Below are 22900 nucleotides of genomic sequence, written 5' to 3'. Positions count from 1 at the left end.
ATTCTCCTCCGGGCAAACATAAAACTGTCCAGGTAAGTCATTTGTGGGTTGAATGGAGAGCCAGAAGCAAGTTGCCTCTGTCGCGATACGCCTCGCTCTCTCTTTTTTTATCTACCCTTTCTCTACAGGAAAAACTGTGCACAAACACGTGCTATAACTCACACACACCCTTATCCTCATCTAGAAGATTATTAATCTATTTGTTACATTTTGTCCCATTATTTCTTCCACATAATCCTCTTTCACTTCTTCTGACAGCATGCTAATGAGTTTCTGTGAACAAGGAAGCTGCATGTGCTGTTGATTGTTCTGATTGGTGCTTCTCTCTCTCTCTCTCATTCTCTCTTCCTCTCTGTCTCCGTCTCCGGTTTGTTTTACCCAGAAGAATAAAGACTCCCAGATGGAAAAAAAGTGGAGATGGAGAGAGGTGCCATTTCATCTAATAAAACACTGATCACTTTCCTCTCCGAAGTCTTTAAAGACAAGTGGAGTGAGGTGGAAAGGGAAGTAATTGCCCAGGATCGTGAAAACCTCTCCAGATTTTGGCTAGAGTTACCAAACCACTTTCACGGCTACAGTACATCAGGTATTCCTTTCTTCTTTTTCCAAAATATTCACTCAGATTAATACATCACTCCATTTCCTGTCAGCAGTCAAACCAGTGACAGATAATTAGGTGTGTGTGTGTGTGTGTGTGTGTGTGTCTCAATTTCTCCTGCGCTTGGTTTTTATTAAAAGATTTTGTCCGTGTCCCTTATCGCACAGACAATGTTGACGGAGAGGAAACATCATATATAACGTTTTTTTAATCTAAGAATCTTATATAAAACCCATAGACTGTTGAATGATTGCAATGGTTCTCACTCCCAAAATGGGACTTAGACCGAGGAAACAGCACAGAACATAGTCTCTGTTTTAAATTAAACATACACGCACCAACACAGAGATACAGGCCGCAGGCACAGTATACGTGTAATAAAAATTATGTTACAGTAAAAGATCCCAGTAAAGCTGTGAAACTGACAAACATGGATGTGAAACGACAGTAAAGCTACTTTGGTCTCTAGAGGAAGACAGCGGATGTGTAAAGCCTTGGCTGACAATCCATTTCCTCCCTTTAGCCTCACGTCTAACAAGTATAACCACAGGAAGATGAGCAAAGAGGGAAATACAGGAGGCAGAACACTCCAGTACTAAATATCACCATGAATTGGTTGCAATATAAGTCAACAACTAGAAAGGGAATAAATTCATTCCAATTCATTCATTCCAATTGGGTTTTAATACTAAACTTCGACTCAGACATTGTATCATACCACTGAGGCTTTTGCTGTGGCATGTACATGAAGACACAATATAATTGTGATTTGTCTTGTTGCATCTCATATGTAGGAAGCCAGAACATTCCTCTTTACATTTCCTCTGCGTATACCTACGTTACGCATGTGTGTGTATGTGATTCTGGTCTGGGGATATGATAGTAAATGCTATGATGGGCTGCAAGGGTTCTCAAACAGAAAACAGGGGTCACTTGATGTTTTTATGAAGCGAGTCTGTTTGGAAATGAATCGTTAGTCTCAGTTTTATTGCTCAAATTACCAGAGCCAGTCCTTGTCCTGTTTGCCCTTAATTAACAAGCGTTCAATTCCCCTATTAATTAAGCTATTAGCTATTTTACATCACTCTTCATTTGTCGACAATTAAAGGGTCTATTATTAAAAGGCATGCCACATGGTTAATTGTGCAAGTGGCTCAGAGGCAGGGGAGGAGGAGGACGAAGAGAGCACAATTCGCTGAACATAGGGAGGAGTCAGCAAGCTCTGCTGTGGTTCTGACACAACCTTTTCAGTCTCTCTGTCTTCGGTTCGCTGCCTGACACCCTGTCCTCAAGAGAGAGACCATCTCCCTCACTACTGTCACACACTCACTGCCTTCAGACCCAGATGGCCAGCATGGCAGTGCAGCAGTAAGAGCATGGGCGGTTCTTAATAGGTGGTTTCTATATAAGGCCGACCAGTATGGGTACTGTATGGATACAAAATATGAGCTGGTCTACATCCCTTTTGGTGTAGCATTTTTTATAATTTCATTTGTGTCTTTGTCTAAATTTCAAATCTGAATCAGAGTCACTTCACAATGTAATAAATATAGAAAGGCTTGTGTCAGTGAAAAGAGAGACTGACATTTCGTTTATTTGTTTCTACACATCCTTTTATGATGGAACATAAAAAAGACTGAATTTCTGAAGTCATTTTTGCTGTTTGGCAACAACTGTAATGTGGCCATGATCGATATCTTTATATGCACAATTGTTCACATGATTACTTGTATATGTTGAAGGTAGGGATGGGAATTAATAAGATTTTATTGATACAAATGCCATTATCGATTCTGCTTATCGGTCCAATCCTGATAAATTTTCTGTGTGAAAAAAGGCCTACACAGGTTTTCAACGTCAATGCAACTATTTTATTATCTCTGAGCTAGCTGTAGCTAAGCCTGCCTTCTTTGCGCTAATTGTTATTATAACATGGGATATGTACCTCTGTAACAAACATGCTGCGCGGTTGTGAACCAATGACCCTTGTGCGTAGAGTGACAAATACAAGGCATACCTGGAATTTAAGCCCATGTTGTGTAGAAAGACGTTTCAGCATATTGCTGCTGTTTCCACCCTCACTTGACATTACCATTTTAGCATGTTTCCCACAGGTTGAGAATTTACTTGTGATGGTGGGTGGCAGGGTGTCTGACTGATGTGCACGCAGTGACTCATGCAGTTTAGAGGGGGAGATTGTAACCCAGGTTATTTTCTGTAGCTACAATTTATAGATATCTACTAAACGCCTCACATACAGACTATCAGTAGCTGCTACAATTTATCATTGTTCTCTAAATGCGTCATATGCAGGCTATCGGTAGACGCTAACTAGGCGGCTGTGTACAGAGAAGCCTCTAATCCTCACTCAATTACTGCAGCACACGCAACTCAGACAGGTGTGTGGTCAAAAATTTGTTAGTCTGAAAAGAGTACAATAAGGCGTTAGGTTGAAACTGAGTGAACTTATCTACCTGTGGGGGGTTTTAATCTACCAGGGTGTGCTGCACAATTTTGAGCCGCTGCAGATGGCTGTTTTCACCAAAAAAGCTCTAAAAAAAACAACCCAGCACCAAACAGTGACTAACTGGTGTTGAGTATTTAGCAGCGTAGTCAAGAAAAAAAAAAAAGGAGTTAAAAAGAGGAATATGAACAACTATTTGCTGCCAAGTTTTCCATGTCAACTGTTTAAGGTGATTATATGTCAGTGTTGTTTTCTAAGCTTATTTCTTCTGCTCCCAAGTGGCCATGAAATTCAATTATTGCAGGTTTAACAATGGGGCTGAGGGTATGAAAATTCAAACAATAAAGCATAGCACTAAATATGGACAAATATACTATATGGACAAAGAGGAGATAACAGGACAACAGATTCACCAAAACAAAATCAGTGAAAGAAACTTTGAAATAAATGAAGTAAGCAGAACTAAAACAAAGCAACATATTTAAAAAAACAGGGAAAATAAGTTTTAAAAAAAGATGAGAAAGAGAACACAAGAGCACAAACAGGCGGGAAGTAAGTCTGCCTGAGAACACTGTAAAGACAGACAAAGGTGAGCGATGAGAGACACACAGATCAGTGGAGGTACCCTTTTTCTTTCCCTCTCCCTGCCTCACCTCGCCTCGCCCCTAGACCTCTGCCAGGGCTTAACAAGTGGCAAGGGAAGCAGGCAGGCCAGAGCTGTGCTGACTGACAGAACAATTACTGCTAACACGTACCCCAATGGAGAGGCAGACATCTCCAAATAGAATTTCACAATGCTGTTGCATCACATGCTTAAAGGAAGGATTTTGGTAGAAAAGCAAAATTGCCTGTCTGTCTGTCTATCTGTCTGTCTGTCTTACTGACTGACTGACCGTGTGAATCACTGTGTGACTGACTGACGGACTGGAAGCTGAGCACAACTGCTTGAAAAGAACTCCTCTGTTTTTTGTTGCCTCCCATAAATACAAGAGGAAAAAGAATTTACCCTTGATCAAGGTTGGGTGGTTCTAACTTTAGAAGCAATGTTTGGCAACCCATTTCTTCCAACTCTGACTGTTCATCTGTTAGCTCAGTTAGAGGTGTAGCTATTTTTATCCACACATCTACTGACTGATGAAAAAGTGGAAAGTTAATTAAAAGAGACACCACACATCAGAACATTTCCAATATATTATGAATCACAGATCTCATAAGCTAGAAATGAAGACAAGTATTTTATATTGTGAAGTCAAATAATTTCAGAATTACATGTAAATTGTGTTTGACTGGTGTTTTATTTAGCAGTATTTACCTTACACAATACATACATAAAGCAAAAATGTCAATGTGAAATTTGTCGTAAAGTCATTTAATTGTATTATGGTCTTCATGTTCCACAGATAGGAATACTTGTTGTATTATATTTTAAAACAGATGTGTAGCAGAGCTGAAACAATTAGTTGATACATCGATTATGTGTTATGGCTATTTTTTTCACTCTCTCTTATGCAGTTACATAGACTGAACAATCAACTAATTCAGAAAATAACCTACAGATAATCCATAATGAAAATAATTGTTAATTGCAGCCCTAATATCTAGTTTCTATCCAATATCTTCTACTCTCCTCCACACCGGATTCTGTATGAAGCATCTGTTGGTTGATGCAGTCAGTCTCATGCAGTCATCCTGGCCATTACCCCACCCCATGACATTCTGGCCTCCAACAGCTACATTACACCACGCTTTCTGACTTTCCAATTAGCTTATCTAGGAAAATAAGGATCCTGGGCAATCCTTTGCTCTAGCAGTCTAACAACAAGAAGACTGCAGGGAGTGTGGTTGGCACCTAGTGTCACCAAGGGGGCCGTTGTGTTCGACAGACTAGTACAAGAAAATAGGATTTACACTCTTTCCTCTTTCTCACAAACACTCAGGCTCCTTTTCGCAATTTCTTGGCATTTTTTCCACTTTGAACTTTATGGCAATTACCAATCACGAGAGACATTTTAATTTCAGAGATTTAATATTTTTGGAAGTCATAGTGATTAATGAATATGATGCTAACATTTGCAAGAAAAAACTGATTTTCTTTTATTCACTGGCGTCTCAACTAAACAGATCTAGCTCCAAGAAGTTGTTAATCAATTGTTAAATATAAGATATTGTTATTATGCTATTAATTTAATGATGCCCACAACACAAAACAATACAGCAAAACAATATAAAAAACAAGCTCCACATACTATGGATGGATAGTAGCTAATCCAATTCACTTTTTTTGCTCCGCAGGAGTCTGATCGCTGACAGAGTAAAAGCCATCAGTCTGTTTCAAATTTCACAAATAATACAGTCCCTTTTAATTAGTTTATCCATTAATCATTATTTATCAAACACGCAACCTGTAGCTGTGTTTAAATACCAAATGATAGAGTAAACGTGGAACTCTGTCAGCTCTGATGTCTCCTGGCTAGAGGAGTCATGGAGTAAGGGATGTAAGAGAAAGGGATCGAGAAGGGAATAGAGGATAGATCCTTCCACCTGTAGCAGTGAACGTCCTGCAGGACTGTAATCTGCCAGTTGTCTCTCACTGAGACGTCCAGCTTAGCCAAGGCCAGCCAAGCCTTGCAGCCTCCAGCACCAAACGATGCTGGGACCCTAGGACATAACGCACCTGCACGGGGAGATAAAGGCTTCAACTCCTGAGCTAATACTGACGATTCTTTTGATAAATACAGACATGGGGTGTTGGATGGAGGTTGGTGGGGAGTGGGGGAGCAATCATTTCCAGCTCACTCTCTCTCATTCTCTCCTCACTGTCTACCTGTCTCAGTAATCTCTCTTTCTTGTACTTTGTGTTTTTCTTCCTCTATCCTCTTTCTGTCTGTTTCTTTGCAAGTCTCCCTCTCTCTCTCTCTCTCTCCCTCTCTCTGTACCTTCTTTATCCTGTCCTGTTTGAGTTTGGATCAGACAGGCGAAGCTCTCCACGCTCTGCCTTTTTATTTATTCCATATCTGTAACTGTCAAAAAGAAGATTGCTACTTTAGGAGCTGTCGGTGCTTTGTTGTGCTCATGGAAAGTCAAATAGAGGTGGTTGTGTTAGAAGCATCTTGACCACTTTGTGGGGACACAAACAATGTCAGCTGTGGTCTTGGAAGCCCTAGATAGTTGAAAATGGCTCTACAAGTGCTTGAGACATGATGCCTCTTAGATGGCACAGTGCTGAAAGGAGCGGTTAAAACAGTATTAGCCTGGGGAGGTAAATGGAGTCGGGCCTCAGCAATGTTACCTCCCACTGTGGCTGTCACTTAAATACCTATTTATTAGAGCTTATTGAAACATAAATACGCCCAGTGTTGCATAATTAACGTATTAAGAAAAGCTTTTGGACCTAAATGACCCAACAAGGCTCCTGTACAGATTAGAGCCTCAGACATCTACGATTATGTCAAATGAGAAGCCAAGACCATTCATAAAGTGGCATTTTCATAACCTGGGACAATAATTACCTGGCAGAAAATGTCAGTTTAATTACCAACGCTTCAAACTGTTGCCAAATATAAGAAACAGGGATATAACTTTGCTTAATACTGTAGCGCTGTCTACACAGTGACTTAACTGACAGCGTAACTAACCTCACCTGAGAAATAACACCAATTTTAAACCAAGTACTTGCCAGCTTCACTGTAAATAAATGGTTGGATGAGAAACCGTAGTGGCTCTGGCACTGTGAAAAATCCATATTTCCATGAGCACAACAGAGAAACTCTGAGTGCAAAGTTGCAACTACACCACATGGAGTCAAAACAGAGGGAGCATCGTGTTGCACTGTGCAGTATTGTAGACAGCAGTTCATCTTTCCTGTCTACCGTGTCATGCCCATTGTCTCTCCCCATTAGCCTGCGACCAGTGTGCTATGACATGGTCGGTGCTAGGCTAGCAGACGCAGATAGCTCAGGGTGGCAGATGCCTAGCGTTTCTTTGGATGCCCTCCATCAACTGATGACAGATGTCAGGGCTCCTCTTGGACGGCAACACTTCATCATGCTACCCTGTTCTCCCTCCTTGCCCGACTGGATACACCAGCTTGCTTGGCAGACGCCGTGCCCAACCCCACTGCACCAGCCCCATTCCATCCTGCCACACCTATTCATTCCCATACACACGCACACACCACACTCACACACAAATTTCTGCATCCATCAGTCAAGCGTTATTACATCAGACAGCCGTCATACTGGCAACCAATGGATCACATGCTAATGCGCCCAGACGCATCCACTCTGGAAATCTCAAGTATCACTCTTTAGAGAGTGTATGTGTGTGTGTGTGTGTGTGTGTGTGTGTGTGTGTGTGTGTGTGTGTGTGTGTGTGTGTGTGTGTGTGTCTATGTATAAGAGGGAAAGAGAATGTGTGTATGTCTACTGATGGGCAGAGAAGAAAAGTTTTTCAAAGTAATAGAAAGTACTCTGTTAGCATTCTAGTGACTACAGTGTGGACTAAAGTTTTATAGATGAAACGTCGTTACAATACAGCATGCAAAGCAAAGTACAAAGCATTTACCTTTAAATAAAGCTCACAAAATCTTTGCTAATGCTGTTATCGCCTACTTACCATTTTGGCCTGCTGGTAGACTTCACCACAGGAGACATGCCATCTCTGTACAGGCTCTTGGTCTTGGAGAAGTTGACCACATTGAAAATGACTCTCTGAAATAAATTGAAAAACATTTAAGCCACATTAAAGTCACCAAATATTTGACCACAACTAGCACTATGGATCAATGTTTTTTATACATTGTGTTTTTTGTTTGCACAAGCTCATGAACTACATGATAACTATTACTCTTAACAACACTTAGCTATAGTAATGTGCAAAGAAATGCAGCCATGTACCAAAGCCAGTGGAGAAGAAGACTGCAAGGTATCAGACGTGTATGTAAACATTTCTTTTTAAAATACCACTTTGTAAATGTTTATAAGGAAGAAAAGGCATTAAATATATTTGTCAGGCTTCGAATGATACACAGAATTACTTTAGGTGAGTAACACTGAACGTAAACATAACTTTGTTTAAAAAATTTCAAGAAACTCAGACTAAATCTGACCAACAGTCATAGCACTGAAAGTCTTCTGCACGGTCTATATGATTAAAAAGAAAAAAATGACTCATACTTCACAACCATTTCCTTCTCATGTGACTTGGAAATGGCTGAAAAATATAACCTCCCAAAAAGCAGAAGAAACTCAGTGAGAGGTAAAAATTTCCACTACCACCATCGATAGCACCAAAATCTCAGCACATTAACATGACAGTGGGTAGATATAGAGTATTCCACATTGCAGTAACAAAGTTCCTGATAAAAAAGGCACCAGCTCTGCGAATCGCCAGCCTCTAATCTGAGGGGACATTATGGCTCTACCCAGAGGGATGCTGCCTGGCCCAAAACATTAGGCTTTGCCTGGAGCGATGATGTCTGGCTTTCCACCTCCACTGGATCGAGGACCTTCTTTCTTAGCTTAAATATTGTGGAATAGCTCCCCCGTCCTTCCTCACACCTCAGGTATGCATGATTAGGATCAGAACAAGTGGGAAAATGTGGAGAGGGAAATTAATAAATAAAGTTTTTTTAAAAGTCAAATGAATCGCGATGGTAATACTGCAGTGAGGTAAATGAATCTTATTGATGGGGCATATCAAATTACCAACTAAGTCCAGGTGGTGGAAGTTAACTGGGTGCTACTGAAATCCTATTACAGACTCCCCACCCTCCTCTCCCTCCTTTTCTTTCTCCTCTCCCTCAACACCATCCATTTCTCCCTTTTTCTCCTGCCTAGCATCAGAGGAATGGGGATTGCGGATTGTGGCAGGCTGATTCAGACTTAGGTAAAATGACATCTAACTGATGTTGAGACTGGCAGCAGGCTCCTGTAGCAGGGAGATAAGACCATTGCTGCTGGCATTTCAATTACACTTTACTGCCCCGCACATCTGTTGCGAGAGCTACTTTTCAGCCTTTTCCCCTCAGGCAAATACAGCCTTACTCTGACTCCACCGGCTTTCTTTGACTGCACAGCCTCCATCCTCATTCTTTATCCACAACAAATTCAGATTGTCTTCCTCCTTAGCCTCACTCTACCCACTGTTTGTAATCTATTTGTTCAGCCTGTTTAACTCAGAGGGAGCTGAGACTGGACAGATGAAAGAGACACAGGCAAAGGGAAGAAAAAGAAGACTGAATCGCAGGCAGAATGATACACAATACAAGGGTGGGAGACAATCAAGCAGTGAAAAAGGTGCTTTTGCAAGGTAGAGACATAGGGATAGACACAGACAGACAAAGAGACAGGAGAGATAAATATGGGTGGGGGAGAGTTACTGAAGGCAGTTAAAGAAAATAAACTGGGCTCCACTGGCTGAGTGGACAGATGTAGAGGACACAGACAGGTAGGCTGTTAGGTAGAGAGGCAGGCACATGGCGTTTCAAAGTCTCAGTTTCCCTCTGTGATACTCTGATTTCACTGAAGCTAAACAGATTAAAATAGAATCTCTTCGTGTTGTGACTTAACATCAGATCAGAAAGTCAGTCTTTAACCTACAAGACAAGAAGAACTTTCAGAAGTTTAAAAGCAACATAGGAAAACCCTGTATCATTCACAACAAGCATTAACAAGCATTATTCCACTATGGGTGTACAAGACCTGCATGTATCACAAATTTGAAGTTACAAGAGTGTTGTATTATTCCTTTAGAGTAGTATCCGCTATATGATCTAGTGTAGTAACAGGTTAATTAGTTTCTCATCCTGAAAACAGACAGCTATTGCTTTCTACAGTTACAGAGTTAAAATTACAGTCCATTTAAAACATACAAACACATACACAATTGTGGATATTTACTTTATCAAATGTACACACACATGCGTGCACACACAAACACACACACACACACACACACACACACACACAAACAGATTTTTTATCTTTTTAATACAAAGAAGCATTCATCTAGACTTTTAGGTAACTGGTAAAAAAGTAGTATAGAAAAGAAGGCAGTTATTTAGCATTTGGTAGCATGTTTCTCTCTGGTGTTTCAGTTTTTCCTAAAGAGAGCAGTGCTTCAGTGAGTTTTGTGGCTCATTTGTGAGAATCAATGTTACAAAGCCTAACTTCTATGGGTATGACAGCCTATGAGCTCTAGCCTGTGGCTTGTTGGCACACCATGCCGTTAGAAGTCCAGTTTGGTAAATTCATGGCTCTACAAAAAACCTAACTTCACCCTGGTGTTTGGAATGATGTAACTGAGGTTAAGCAGATCAAGGGGACCAGTGCAATTTTGGTATTCATTTCTGCATGAAATTGTGTTTGCGTTTCCATCTGCTAAGAACACCTCTTATCACAAGGGGAAGCACAAAGATCAATTTTTTTGGCTTTGGTTGACAGAAGCTTCTCCAAAATCAACAAAACCCTTTCATGTATGTTGAGTTTTGCCTCTTTCACTTTTAACTTTAAAATTATTCATCTAGTTCAGATTAAATGCATACCAAAATACAACTTTTGATGCAACTGTAAAGGAATCTCTTCTGGCTCAGAATGGGTGATACTTTCATAGGATTCATAGGATTCATGTGAGCTTTCCATCTGCAGTCTCTAACTTGAAGAATTTGCTGTGTGCAGAGGATCTACGGTATTGTGCATACAGAAAGCTCTAAATTTACACAATCATGTTAGTGGACTTACATATACGCCACAGAAAGTGATGTGATTTTTGTCTACACAAGAAACAAAGTTAAAGACCAATGCTGCTGCTGTTCTGCATGTGTTTCTCAGTTAGCGCTGCATCTACAAACATTACGAAGCACTGACAACAGGAGTCAAATTCATTGTGTTTGCAAGCATACTTGACCAATCAACTTGATTTTTTTTCTCTCTCTTCGTCTCTCTCTCTCTCTCTCTCTCACACACACACACACACACACACACACACACACACACACACACACACACACACACACACACACGCACACACATGCAATATTTCACTGAAATACAATCAAGAAAACTGCTGTGGCCAATTCTCCAGATCGTTAAAACTTACGCACAACCAGTACCAATTTAGAAGCCTCCACAAGTGTGTACGTTTACGTATTTGTGTGTGTACATGTGTCTACACATGTGTGCTGCCCTGGAAGATTTAATTAGGCTGGGAGCAGTTAGAAGAGATTAACATCCATGCTGTCTAAGCTGTCATGTCGATGGAGCGTGTCAAAGCCCTGCGCCATCCCCATCGCTGCCGAATGGCAGACTGGAACAGGTATCTTTGTGGTGTCACAACAGACAGACACACAAACACTAACATTGCACAGTCAAACTATATATATGACATTAGACATCCTTAAATATTGCATCCGAGCGTAAAACAAACTAAAAAGTTTCTGACAATTCAAAATGAGTTGTTTTCAAAAGAAGAAATATTTTCAAACTTACATAAAGGCAGTTTGTGCATATTAAACCAGTGGATCTGCAGACTTAATGAGGTAGTTGATCAAAATCGAAACCAATAACCAAACAAATAATTCCTTGCAATTGCAAAAAAATCCCCAAAAAAAAAAATAAAAAAAAATCAAAATCTAGGAATAAAGCTTTGCTTTAATGTACCATTTTTTTTATTTGAAACATATTCTACTGAGCACAGGGACACTGGGATGTGTGCTGTGAGCGTGAGCTGTACATCAGGGTTAAAGGAAGAACAGACGTCTCATTCAAAACTGTTTTGGGTTTAAATGACCAATTTCTAATCCCAACATCTTTGTTAACCTTTAAAGAGACTTGCCACCAGCCAGCCACAGGGCTTGGCACTAAAATAGCCTTGCTGGTACCGCTTCAGGATTGGATTGCATTTAGGACCAAACGCTGTCTTTTGATCTCCATCGATCCAGCGTGTAGCAAGATAGCATTGCTTCCTGGAAGAAGCCTTGATAAATTATTAAAGAAACCAAGACCTCTACAGAGAGCCTGAGCACTTTGTCCTTTTGGTGATGATGGCTGAGCAGACTTTATAATGATTATTTATCATTATAATTGTAAAAATAATAACATGTCCAGAATGTGAAAGGTGTTGCTGAGTAGATTAAGTTCTAAAACAACCCTGACCAGATAAATTACAACTATTTTCATGTGGAACTGGTGATTTTGACTGTATTCAAGATTTTAAAAATAAACTTTTTCTGGTTCTTCAGTGAAGCAGAAACTATAGGCCTGTTTTAAGGTTGTTTACTCCCCTTAACATGATAACGGGTGTGACTTTTGAATTAACAACTGCTGAAATGCTGTAATGTCAACTGTTGTTAAACAGTTGGTGATGTATAGAAACCAAAACGTAAATGACCTGTTATCCAGTTAAATTATTACACTATATTACTCACAAACTACAAAAATATCAAGATTTAATTGCAGATCATAATTTAAAGTGTTTAAACGTGGTTACTATAGGTGGCCCACAGCCTAGGGAGTTTTTTCTATCATAGTTTTGGCAAGAGTCCACTGTGCTGATGGGTCTATGTGCAAAACACAGAAACTGAAACTGTTCCAGGGACTCTTTCTTATTGCCGAACCCCAGGCTCAGATTGTAGCAAAAATCTGATTTTTACTTTAAATTCAGTTCATCACAGAAATATTGTTATTCCCACAACACTGCACTTGAAATGTTACCCAGTGGTCTAAACAAAACAGCAACTATGTAGCCGAGACAAATTGTCCCATTAGGTGTCAGGCGAGGTTACCTAAACGCATCACCAAACTGTGGTTCCATGAATCACCTTGGCTACACTGTGATTCCTCAGCATAACACAAGCGAGCAGAGCCGATCTGTGAGCCCTGTCCATAGCCATCAGAGACAGGCAGGCTGATAGCTGCTGGCAGCTCTGCCTGTTCCTCTCTTGTTGTCTTTGATCAGTCTGATCACTGATGCACAGCATGCCAACTACCCACTGTACTGGGGACTACCTGACACCGCCAGGAGCACAGCACAGGAGCACAGTACACACACCCAGAGTCCAGCATGAGCACACATGTGCCAGAAACACACATACAAAGATATAAACACAGTACACATAATTACTGTTATGTGAAATCAAACACAGACACATACACTATTAATAGAGGCAGGGTGTTTAAACAAAGACTCAGTTTGACACACATTACAGTGATTTATGATTGCTTTGACTTAGTTCTCACAACAGATTTTCAGTTTCTAATTTTGTGCAAGCTCTCATAATATACAGAATAGCAGTGAGTGTAATACACAAGATATTATATTATGTTTCAAGTTTCAGAATATAAGCACAATTGTTGCACTTTAAAGTAAAATAGTCAAAATCAAATGTTACTTTCAAATAACCCCTGATTCCCATATAGTATGCAATGTGAAATGATGAAGAAATCATATAGTGAAGTGATGAGTAATTATGTAGCATTGCTCCTCACCTGGACAATGTTGTTACATTAATTTGACATGTTTACAAACACATGTTGAACTAATGTAGTGATCTGCATGTCCACTAATAAGCACCTGAACTGTGCCTGAACTATGGTAGAATCAGTTAATCATCAAATTTATTTGATGATTAACTTAGAAATTGGATAAGAATACATTTAAGTATTTTTTATAAAGAGTAAAGGTAAATTATAATTGAGAACTGAAGGAATAACAGCAACAAACGGCAAACTAAAAACATATCAAGAATATGGTTTAAGCCTTCCTGATTGCTGCGAAATATTTTAGTGTTGTGACGGTGGCAAATTATGCCTGGAAGTTTTAGTGTATATATCACAGCTGTTCCACTGTACTTGCATGCCATTATGCAAGTTACACGAACAGCATGGCTCTGTGTTTCACTGACAGAAATCACTTCCTGGCAGTTGGCATTTAAAGCTGATATGTCACTGGCAGATACCAGTCCTCGCAGACAGCTGTCACTTAGGTTAATACCTTTGTGGTAAGTAAGCCAGTGGGCTAGCCGTAGCTACACGCTAGTTGAGAAAGTTTATTACAACTTGGTTTTTACTTTAATATCTCATGTCATCAGTTGTGTTGGTCATGATAATGTTGTACATACTTAAGAAATGGTTGAAATCTCGGAACATGGCGATATAAATAAAAATAGATCCAACAATGAAACAAATGCGAGCGGACAGACAATCAGAAGGTTGTAAACAAACTCAAATTATTTTGAAGAGACAACAGGGGCAAACAGTGAAGTTTCATCTAAACTGTCTACTGTAAACATCCATCACATTCATCAGCTTACAGAGCGACTTCCTGATAAAGGTTTGACTCAATGCACTCGCTGTTGTTATGTGCAGTTTCCTGTGCAATTAAAAGCAACAATGTGGGTGTGATCACTTTTGCTTTTAGCTCCACAAAAAAAAATAGTTTATAATAATCTGGCAAAAGTGTTATCTTGCTTTGGCAACCTCTGCAATTGTCTGACTGCTCGTGTTTGTTGGGCCCGATTGCATCTATTTTATTAGCCACTATGTTTTAACACAGTCTGGGATCTCGCTACTTTGGTGGGTACAGTTTTATCAAAACCAATTGAACCGATTGGTAGAGCTATGAAAATTAAACACCAAGTTGGAATAAACTGTAGTTCTTACATGGTGCACAGACTAGCATGGTAATACAGGTATTTTCAGCTGAATGGTACAAAAGTTTTAATATGGCTTACAATTGTCAAAATAGCCTGTTTAATTTACATAAAATACTACTGGTTGTTTATTTTAACACTCGCAAAAAAAAAACCTGAAGCCTTTTCAGCGGGTTTGTGGTGCCTCCCAGTGTGGCATTATGGTGAAGGCCTGCTCAAACAGGGCAGCGCAGCTGTGGCTAAGCCCCTGTAAACCCTGGTGACAGTGAGGAAGGTCACAAGGCAGCAATAGGTGGGGATAACAGTATGACAGAAGAACACTGAGGGACAGCCTGAGCCCCTATGGGAGAGGACGGGGGTCAAAGTCTCATACGTGTAGGGTAGGACACGTGTGTATGTGTGTGTGTGTGTTTGCATGTGAGGGAGACAGGGGGCCAGGGATATGTTTCCTTTGGGAGCACACACATGACCTTGAGTAAGTTGGCTATGCATAACCTGACAGACTGTTCACAAAGTTGCATGCTGACAATGTCACCCAGTACAACTAAATGTCAGCAATGCCACCAACACAAGTACCCCCCGGACTCACACACAGTCCACACACACTTTACTAATCCTGCTCTCTTTTACCTTCTTACCTTCCCTTTTTTCCTTCGGTGTGACGTTGTTGCTGACAGTTTAGGTCCCTAATGAACAATGTCAACTCAAGGTGCTGACACAAGGAAGAGGAGAATGGGACTCTTTAAACACATTACAAATACACAAACACACACAGACACAGAGACAGAGATAGACACATATATCCCGCCCCCATCTGATACTCGACCAACTCTCGCACACATACACACACACACCTGAAGGTAAACTGACAAAACAACACAGTAATATTCCTACAGTAGTTTGGTTTGTTTGTACTTAGTCTGAGATGCCCCGTCGAAAAAGTGAGCTAATATGCGGGGGAAGTTGTGAGATATACTAGCTATTGATCCTGGGGGCCATGAGTCCCAGCAGCAGCCTTTTAAATGTCAGCTTTTAATTTCCTTCTCCCTCCCTCACTGAAAAAGATTTATTCAAAGCAGAGCTGTTCCAGGAGATATCAGATAGCACAGTGACAGTCTTTTAAAGAGCTTTTGTTTGGTTTAGGCATTCATGGCTTTTTGTATCAGACTCTTTTATTCAACCAAAGGAGGAGGAAGTTTCTGCATTGGTTACTGAATTGAAAGGCAATCTCTCCCCTCCATTGTAAGGCGATGTACAAATGGAACTTCTTTAATTAGGGCTTTTCTCGCACTGAGTGACAGCAATGGCCAGTACCCTCCAGACACTGATGGAGGTCACACAAACACAAACACACACACACACACACACACACACACACACACACACACACACACACACACACACACACACACACACACACACACACACACACACACACACAGAGACACAGATACACACACTGATACCTAAACACATAAACTGGAATTGTGAAAGATTAACGTTTTATTTTATTGATGATTATTTTACAAGTCGCACAGTGAGCTAGCTGTGAAAGACTAGAGATAAACATTATTTAACCTCTACGGAAGACTTTCATTGCTTTTAATTTAATTATCCAGTCGCATACTGCACGTGCTATAGAAACACTGCGGCGCTATAATAAGATCAAACATTCATGTTGTGATTTAATAATGGATGTCTTTGTGTGTGTTTTTGTCTGTAGTCTGTGTTATTTTCAGAGTTGATATGTGTAGAATGGGTTAGGGTCAGCTACCCACAGAATGTCAGATATGTAGGGACTCCATGTCTGTTTAACTGACAGGGTGTTTGGACACCTCCTTGGCAATAAGCCCCTTTGTTCTTTGAACATGCAGTTCCATTTTTATTACCACCCTGCCCACACCTACACTTCGAAAGCTATAATAAAAAGGAATGGTTATTTTACTAGAGGTAAGGAACATACATGTTGGCTGATCAGTATATCTCTACATCTTACTGATAGTCTGCACTCAGACCCCGAGTAAGTACTATAAGTACTATAATAGGTCTGCTTTCAGTTGTTACAGACCAACACTGTCCCCTACAAATGTCTTTGTAATATTAATTTGTTTTGGCAATTACATTTTTTATGGAAACATAATTCCTGCCTGGATTATATACACCAGAGACCGGAGTCTGCGTCCATTCGCGTATGGTTAGGTTTAGGCAATGGAAGTACTTTGGTTAAGCTTAGAGAAAGATTGTGGTTCCAGTTAAATGTTAAATGTCATTAATTAATGTTAAGTGAAAATGTCCTGTGTCCAAGTGTCTAAACATAACAATGAAAAAGTTGAATCGTCCTTTACTTGCTATGAGTGGATATAGCATTGCAAGAGCAGATTTTGTGAATAAACCAAAATAAAAATGTTGTAAGTGCATCTTTTTCAAATTTGTTCAGTATCAACATTTTTGGGATTTGGCGAATACAGTTATTTAATCTTTTTACCCATAATTTTTATATAAATGTAATCAGGCAGCATTTTGTTCCTTTCAAAATGAATTTGATGTTGCAAAGTAGTAGTTTATACATTTAATATTTACATATTTTAAATATTCACATGATCATAACACAGATCTGAAGCAGACATGAAAATGCATATGATTATGGCCTACCAAGAGAACACAATACCATACAGGGAAAATGGAAATTTTAAAGGTAATTCTCAGGAATGTACTCATTTGAGTCGGTTCACGTATGAAGCACAAAAAAACAAAGAGAATCTGAAGAATATAAATTTGCACCTCCTGAGACTACAAGCCACATGTTCTTGCTCTTCTGCTGCGAAGAGGACAGAGCTAGTTCTAGCCAGTCCACGTCCACTCCCTCAGAAGCGGAACTGCCGCTGTCACAGGCACTCAGTGAGGGATGAACAGAACGGTTGTAAGAGCCACCTACTGCACTTCTCCTCTTCTCACCTTCTTTTTCCCCTCTGCCTTCCGCTTTAAACATGGAACAGTTAATTTGCTCATTCTGCAGGCAGCATCCCTTTCTATTTATCTTCTTGTGTTTCCCCCCTCTCTCTCTCTCTCTCTCTCCCCCTCTCTCAGGCAGGGCTGTGCTGTCAGGCCTTTCCAGAGCAGTGGGGTTGTCAGGAGTGATGGATGACTATCAACCTTCTGCTGTCTTCCACTACGCTCCTGGGAGATTTACAGGCTCGCTGACTACCGGGCATGAAAACCAATCTCTCTCTCATTCTTCCCGCCCTTCCACCATCCATGCCTGCCTCGCTCCTTCCTTCTCACTCCCTCAATTTCAACATCTCCTCCGTTACCAAAAAAAGCTTTCATAATGGAGAGATGTGTGCAAAACAACATTGAAATTCGTGCATGGACAGAGAGAAGCAATTGCTCCTCTTGAGGGTTATTGTGGATGTGTCAGAGGGGAATAACGTCCTTAGAGTGATATGCCTGGTCTTTGACAGCCTATCTAACCCATCTTCATCTTCATCTTCTTCATTGCTTCCAGCTCCTTCGCAGACTTGCAACACATGAGCATCCATCCATGTTCCTCTTGCCGGTGGTAATTATGGCATCTGAAAAAGGTGCTGGGCTAATTGCTGTCTCAAAATAGTAATTGCTTTATTATCGCGACCATTTTTGGTAATGATCGTTCAAAGGCATTATGTTAATGCAATTAAATGGTTTCATTATTATTCTTGCTTGCACTAATTGACGTGATTTTCTAAGGCTGGGCTGCTAAATCAAGTTGTATTGTACGAACCTCTTTGCCGCGATGAACAGACAGTATGAGAAAATTAAAGTCAGATACAGACAAAGTATGCTAAACAATTATGTCACCTGCTTACAAGTCTACAGTCTGTGTTGTCAACATCATCTTCATGAACAAGAAGCAAAAAAAAATCTGCTGCAAATCATTAGTGCTGTATTCCCTCAAATATGTTTACATACAGTACTTTTAAGCAGATATAAAATGTCATGACACAAATGACAACAGACTATGGTCAAAGAATAAACATTTAGTTCAGTGATATTTCTTTGACCAAAGACCTAAACCAACTAAGACGTCATATCCATGCATTGTCAAATATTGTGTCTCCAAATATCATAACCATTCCCTATAATCACTACCTTTCAAAAACTGTCTGGGGAGGAAACCCATATTTGAATTAATTTGCAAATTCGGCAAAGGAACCATGCTGGCTGGTGGAATTAATATGAGCTTTAATATGCACATAGTGCTGACACCACTCTTCAAAAAGGAGGTAATAGACGTAAATGACATGTAAATGTTATTTAGATTGCCATCTAATAGCATGCAAAGCAGCACTGTGTTTGCCTTATCAAATATTTGCAGTAGAAGATGTGGCCCCACCTTGATCTTGGGCTGCGTATAGTAATGATACCTTTGAACACGTGTGTGTAACTCTGTCTGTTTGTCTGTGTATGTAAGAGTTTGCATGCATGTATACATGCACATACCAAAATGATCTCTGGTCCTATGTGTCAGCACACTACATAGTTTATAAAGTGTAAGGGGAAAACATGTGTGCAATGCTTTCATTGACATTCAGTGGGCTCATTAAAATTAGATCACATCTCAGAAGGACAGCTTGAGGAGAATTTTGTTCTCTTCCCTGTGCTTAGACAACATAGAGTGATGCTTAATGTTTGCTTATGTAGGTCTTGGTAGCTTTGTACCTATCAGGTCTTTACTCATGCTGAGTGACAAGGGTTGACTTCAGATACAGAAAAGGCAAAAGTACACAGCTTCGGGTGAATTACAGCCGGTGGCTTGAGATGCCAGTTTGCCCGCCTGAGAACATTATGCATACTTGTGTAGTTGGATTTACTTCTGTTGTATAACTTGATAGAACATGAAAAAACACCACCACATAAACAGAAAGGATAAGAGCGAGGATAGCTCAGCTGATCTGTCCCCTGAAAGCAAGCTACAGTCTTAAGTGTGCAGGGTTATAATAGGTCAAAGACTATATTTTGCCACCAGCAGTGTTTCACGCCTGCACTATAATATCAGGCGTCAGAGTAAATATGTTATTTTTGTTTTCTTGCGCCATCTGCATTAATTAGAAAAAGCACCCCCCTTGGTCAGGCGCCACACTACTGCCAGGAGCCACAGGGCGAAAATGAGTCATTTTGAAATGAATAATGGATTTGTGTCTGCAGGGAGAGTCGAGGATTCAAAGAAGTGTATGTGAGTGTGTGCCTGTGTGTGTGTGTGTGTGTGTGTGTGTGTGTGTGTGCGCACGTGTGTCTGTGTGTGTGTGTGTGTGTGTGTGTGTGTGTGTGTGTGTGTGTGCGCACGTGTGTGCGCGCGCATCTGTGTCAGCTAGTGTGAGTATGTCAACCCCGCACTGAATCTGTAAATACGTCCTTGCTGGTCATTTCACTCCAGCCCAGCCCCATACTCCTCCAGATGCTCTCGCTCTCTTCCTCAGTCATTTCACAAGCAGACGTGAATATGCAGATGTGAGAGCAAGACGGTGCAGAGGGAGGGGTGGAGCAATAAAATCATAAATAAACAGGAGCTTTGGGGGTTTCCTGCCACAGTAACTGCTGCCATTTGACCTCAGGCAGTCTGTGGAGGGCAGGGATGATAGATCTGCCCTTCTCCGTCCTACAGCTGTTCACACATCAACAGCAGAAGTTCCAATTAAAACGCTGAAGTAGCGGCATCTTTATCGGTACTGACACTCTAGAGGCCCATGTGTCACTTCAGGCCTGGATAAGCTGATGAAGGAGACTTGGTGAAGAGAGAGGAGGTAGGGAGGTTAATGAGAGTCCAGTACTACTTGCAGCCCATATTCTCAGTCTCTTCTCTCTGCACTGCTGCCTCAGGCCTTCACTCTGACACACTGATATAACACATTCAGACTAATTTAAAAGCTTGCTGAGAACAGAGAACAAAACAGAGGTCAAAGGCTGTGTGAAGGCTGTGTGTGTGCTTGTGTCTGTTTTCACAGCAGCTACATGAGTGGGAGCGGATGGATGTTGAAGGACACTGAGGCTCATCTCTGACAGCCGTGCTGTGTCAGCAGGAAGTGATGTCACAGGTCAGTGTTGAGACTCGTGAGGTAGGTCTACGAGGGCGCTGACCCCACAGCCCTGCTGGATAAGCACAGGGTGCTGAGACACTAAATTCCGTATGAATGTTATGAATGGCAGATGCCCCAGCAGAATATCAATTGCTTTCTGCACTCACTCTCTTTCTCTCTTTCTTCTAAGACATGACATGAGCACAATGTACAAGTTGCCAGCATTACATCCAATTTGTTTTAATTAGATGTGACTCATCCTCATGGAACTGGATCTAACTTACTCACAAACTCACACATTTATGTTTAGCAGGCTGCAGATTGTCCAAAAGGGGGAGCTGTCATTATCAGACTTGTTCTACACCTGCTAATCTGTGCAGCATCAGTTTAGACCTGCAGATGTAATAACACATTAATGACAGCTGCATCAGCGTGGCGTGCTGCAGATGAATGCAAAGAGGAACTTTTTGTTGGGTCTGTGATGGACAATGGATGATGACCCTAGTCCCTTTAGTATTTTTGTTCAGTTTCTGTCTGCATGTATTTGTTAACTGAAATGACAGCGACAGTGGGAAATTAGTCAAGCTAACTGGGGTTCAGGTTAGGCCTGCAGCCTTTTTCGTTGATTGGCAACCAGAGGCATTCACCATATGTGATGGCCTGTTGGTAGCTGGTACAGCCATAAGGCTTACTGGAAATTAAATTCCCTAGACTTAACAACAAATTATTACCTATGCTGTGACACAGATTTTACATTTATCACTTGAGAACAAACTGTTGGCTAAAATAAAATAATTAATAAAAATGCATCTCGTTGAGTCACACTGTCATTCAGTGTATTAAATACTCAAATAGAAATACAATAGAGCGGGGGGGCAGTTGCTAGGCAACCAGGAGAGACTCCATGAAGTTACTGCTCCCGGCAAAGAAATACTCCTACATGTAAACCTCCATAGAGCTGTCACTTGTCGTTTATACACGACAGTTTTTGTATGAATTAAACAAACAAGACACATGTTAGGGAGCTTTAGAGGTGCTAAAACATGGATTTTGTTACCTTTGGACCAAGCTGGGCTAGCTGTTTCCCCCTGTTTCTAGTCTTTGTGCTAAGTTAAGCTAACTGGCTGCTGGATCCAGCTACAGTACTTACCGTATTTACAGTACAGGAAGTGGTTTTGATCTACTTATCTAACTCTGAGCAAGACAACAAATAAGCAACCATGTAGCCTTGAAAATCACATTTCTATACGATTAAACTGCAAAAGCAAATACGTTTTGGAGGAAATGTAAGTGTGACCAGATTACGTTCTCTGTTAATGTAATGAGGATATGTTGTTTTTTCTTAACATATTTAGAAAGTCGCACATACATAAATACTTAACAGATCAGTAAAACATTCACAGACAACATATTTGTTTTTGTAGAAATATCTGATCTAACAATACAATATTCATTTGTAGTGACTGCAGAATTAGTTAGCTTTTTTATGATTATGTTTAGGCACTCACAGAGTACTTGGTTAAGGTTAGAAAAAAATTGTGGTCTGGTTTGATACAGAAGAAGTTTACAGTTACTACAGACACAATGTGTTTATTTACATTTAACAAAAAGCATGATCTTTCCCTAAACTTAACCAAAAAGCTTTTGGTGCCTAAACCTAACCACAGACAGGACGGTGGATGTGAACCCCAGTCTGCAGTGTGACAGTTGTGCATGTTGTGCACCCACCATCCACTCCAGCCACCTCCAGGCGATTTTGCTCCTGTTAAGAAATGCGGTGCTTCATTTATTAAAAAAAAAAAAGACTCATTGACTGCGAGTGGCTACATCAACAGGTCCACATCAGCAGGTCTAAAAGGCTGCTATTGGGACTTCTGTTGCCTTTAGGTGGCACATGCTGGACTGAACTGTATGTCCAGCATTGTACGGCTGAAAGTGCTATTGCTGTGACTCTGCAACTTGCATAGATGGACTGTGCTGGGTTTCAGGTGCTGCACACTGACATTGTGTGTCCTTGCTCCTGTTAGAATTACAAGATCATTTATGCCTAGACATTTTTACAACTTGCTGTGAATAGAGGTGCATAAATCAAAAAGCTGACATGACCATCATCATGACAGGGGAACACCGAGGACGTT

The 22900-nt window shown here is 40.6% G+C and overlaps 1 protein-coding gene across 1 annotated transcript in view; it reads right to left on the bottom strand.

The window, feature by feature from the left end:
- Positions 1-22900, bottom strand: part of agbl4 (AGBL carboxypeptidase 4) — a 277105-nt gene that overhangs the window by 157920 nt on the left and 96285 nt on the right. The window contains exon 4 of the mRNA XM_040129068.1: positions 7677-7771. Coding sequence (XP_039985002.1) covers positions 7677-7771 — 95 coding nt within the window. The remainder of the gene's footprint in view (positions 1-7676; positions 7772-22900) is intronic.

The sequence above is a fragment of the Xiphias gladius genome, chromosome 6 (assembly GCF_016859285.1).
Source record: "Xiphias gladius isolate SHS-SW01 ecotype Sanya breed wild chromosome 6, ASM1685928v1, whole genome shotgun sequence".
In the NCBI taxonomy this organism is placed as follows: Eukaryota; Metazoa; Chordata; class Actinopteri; order Istiophoriformes; family Xiphiidae; genus Xiphias; species Xiphias gladius.
Note: the sequence above shows the minus strand (reverse complement) of the source record. Positions and strands in the feature narration are given on the sequence as shown.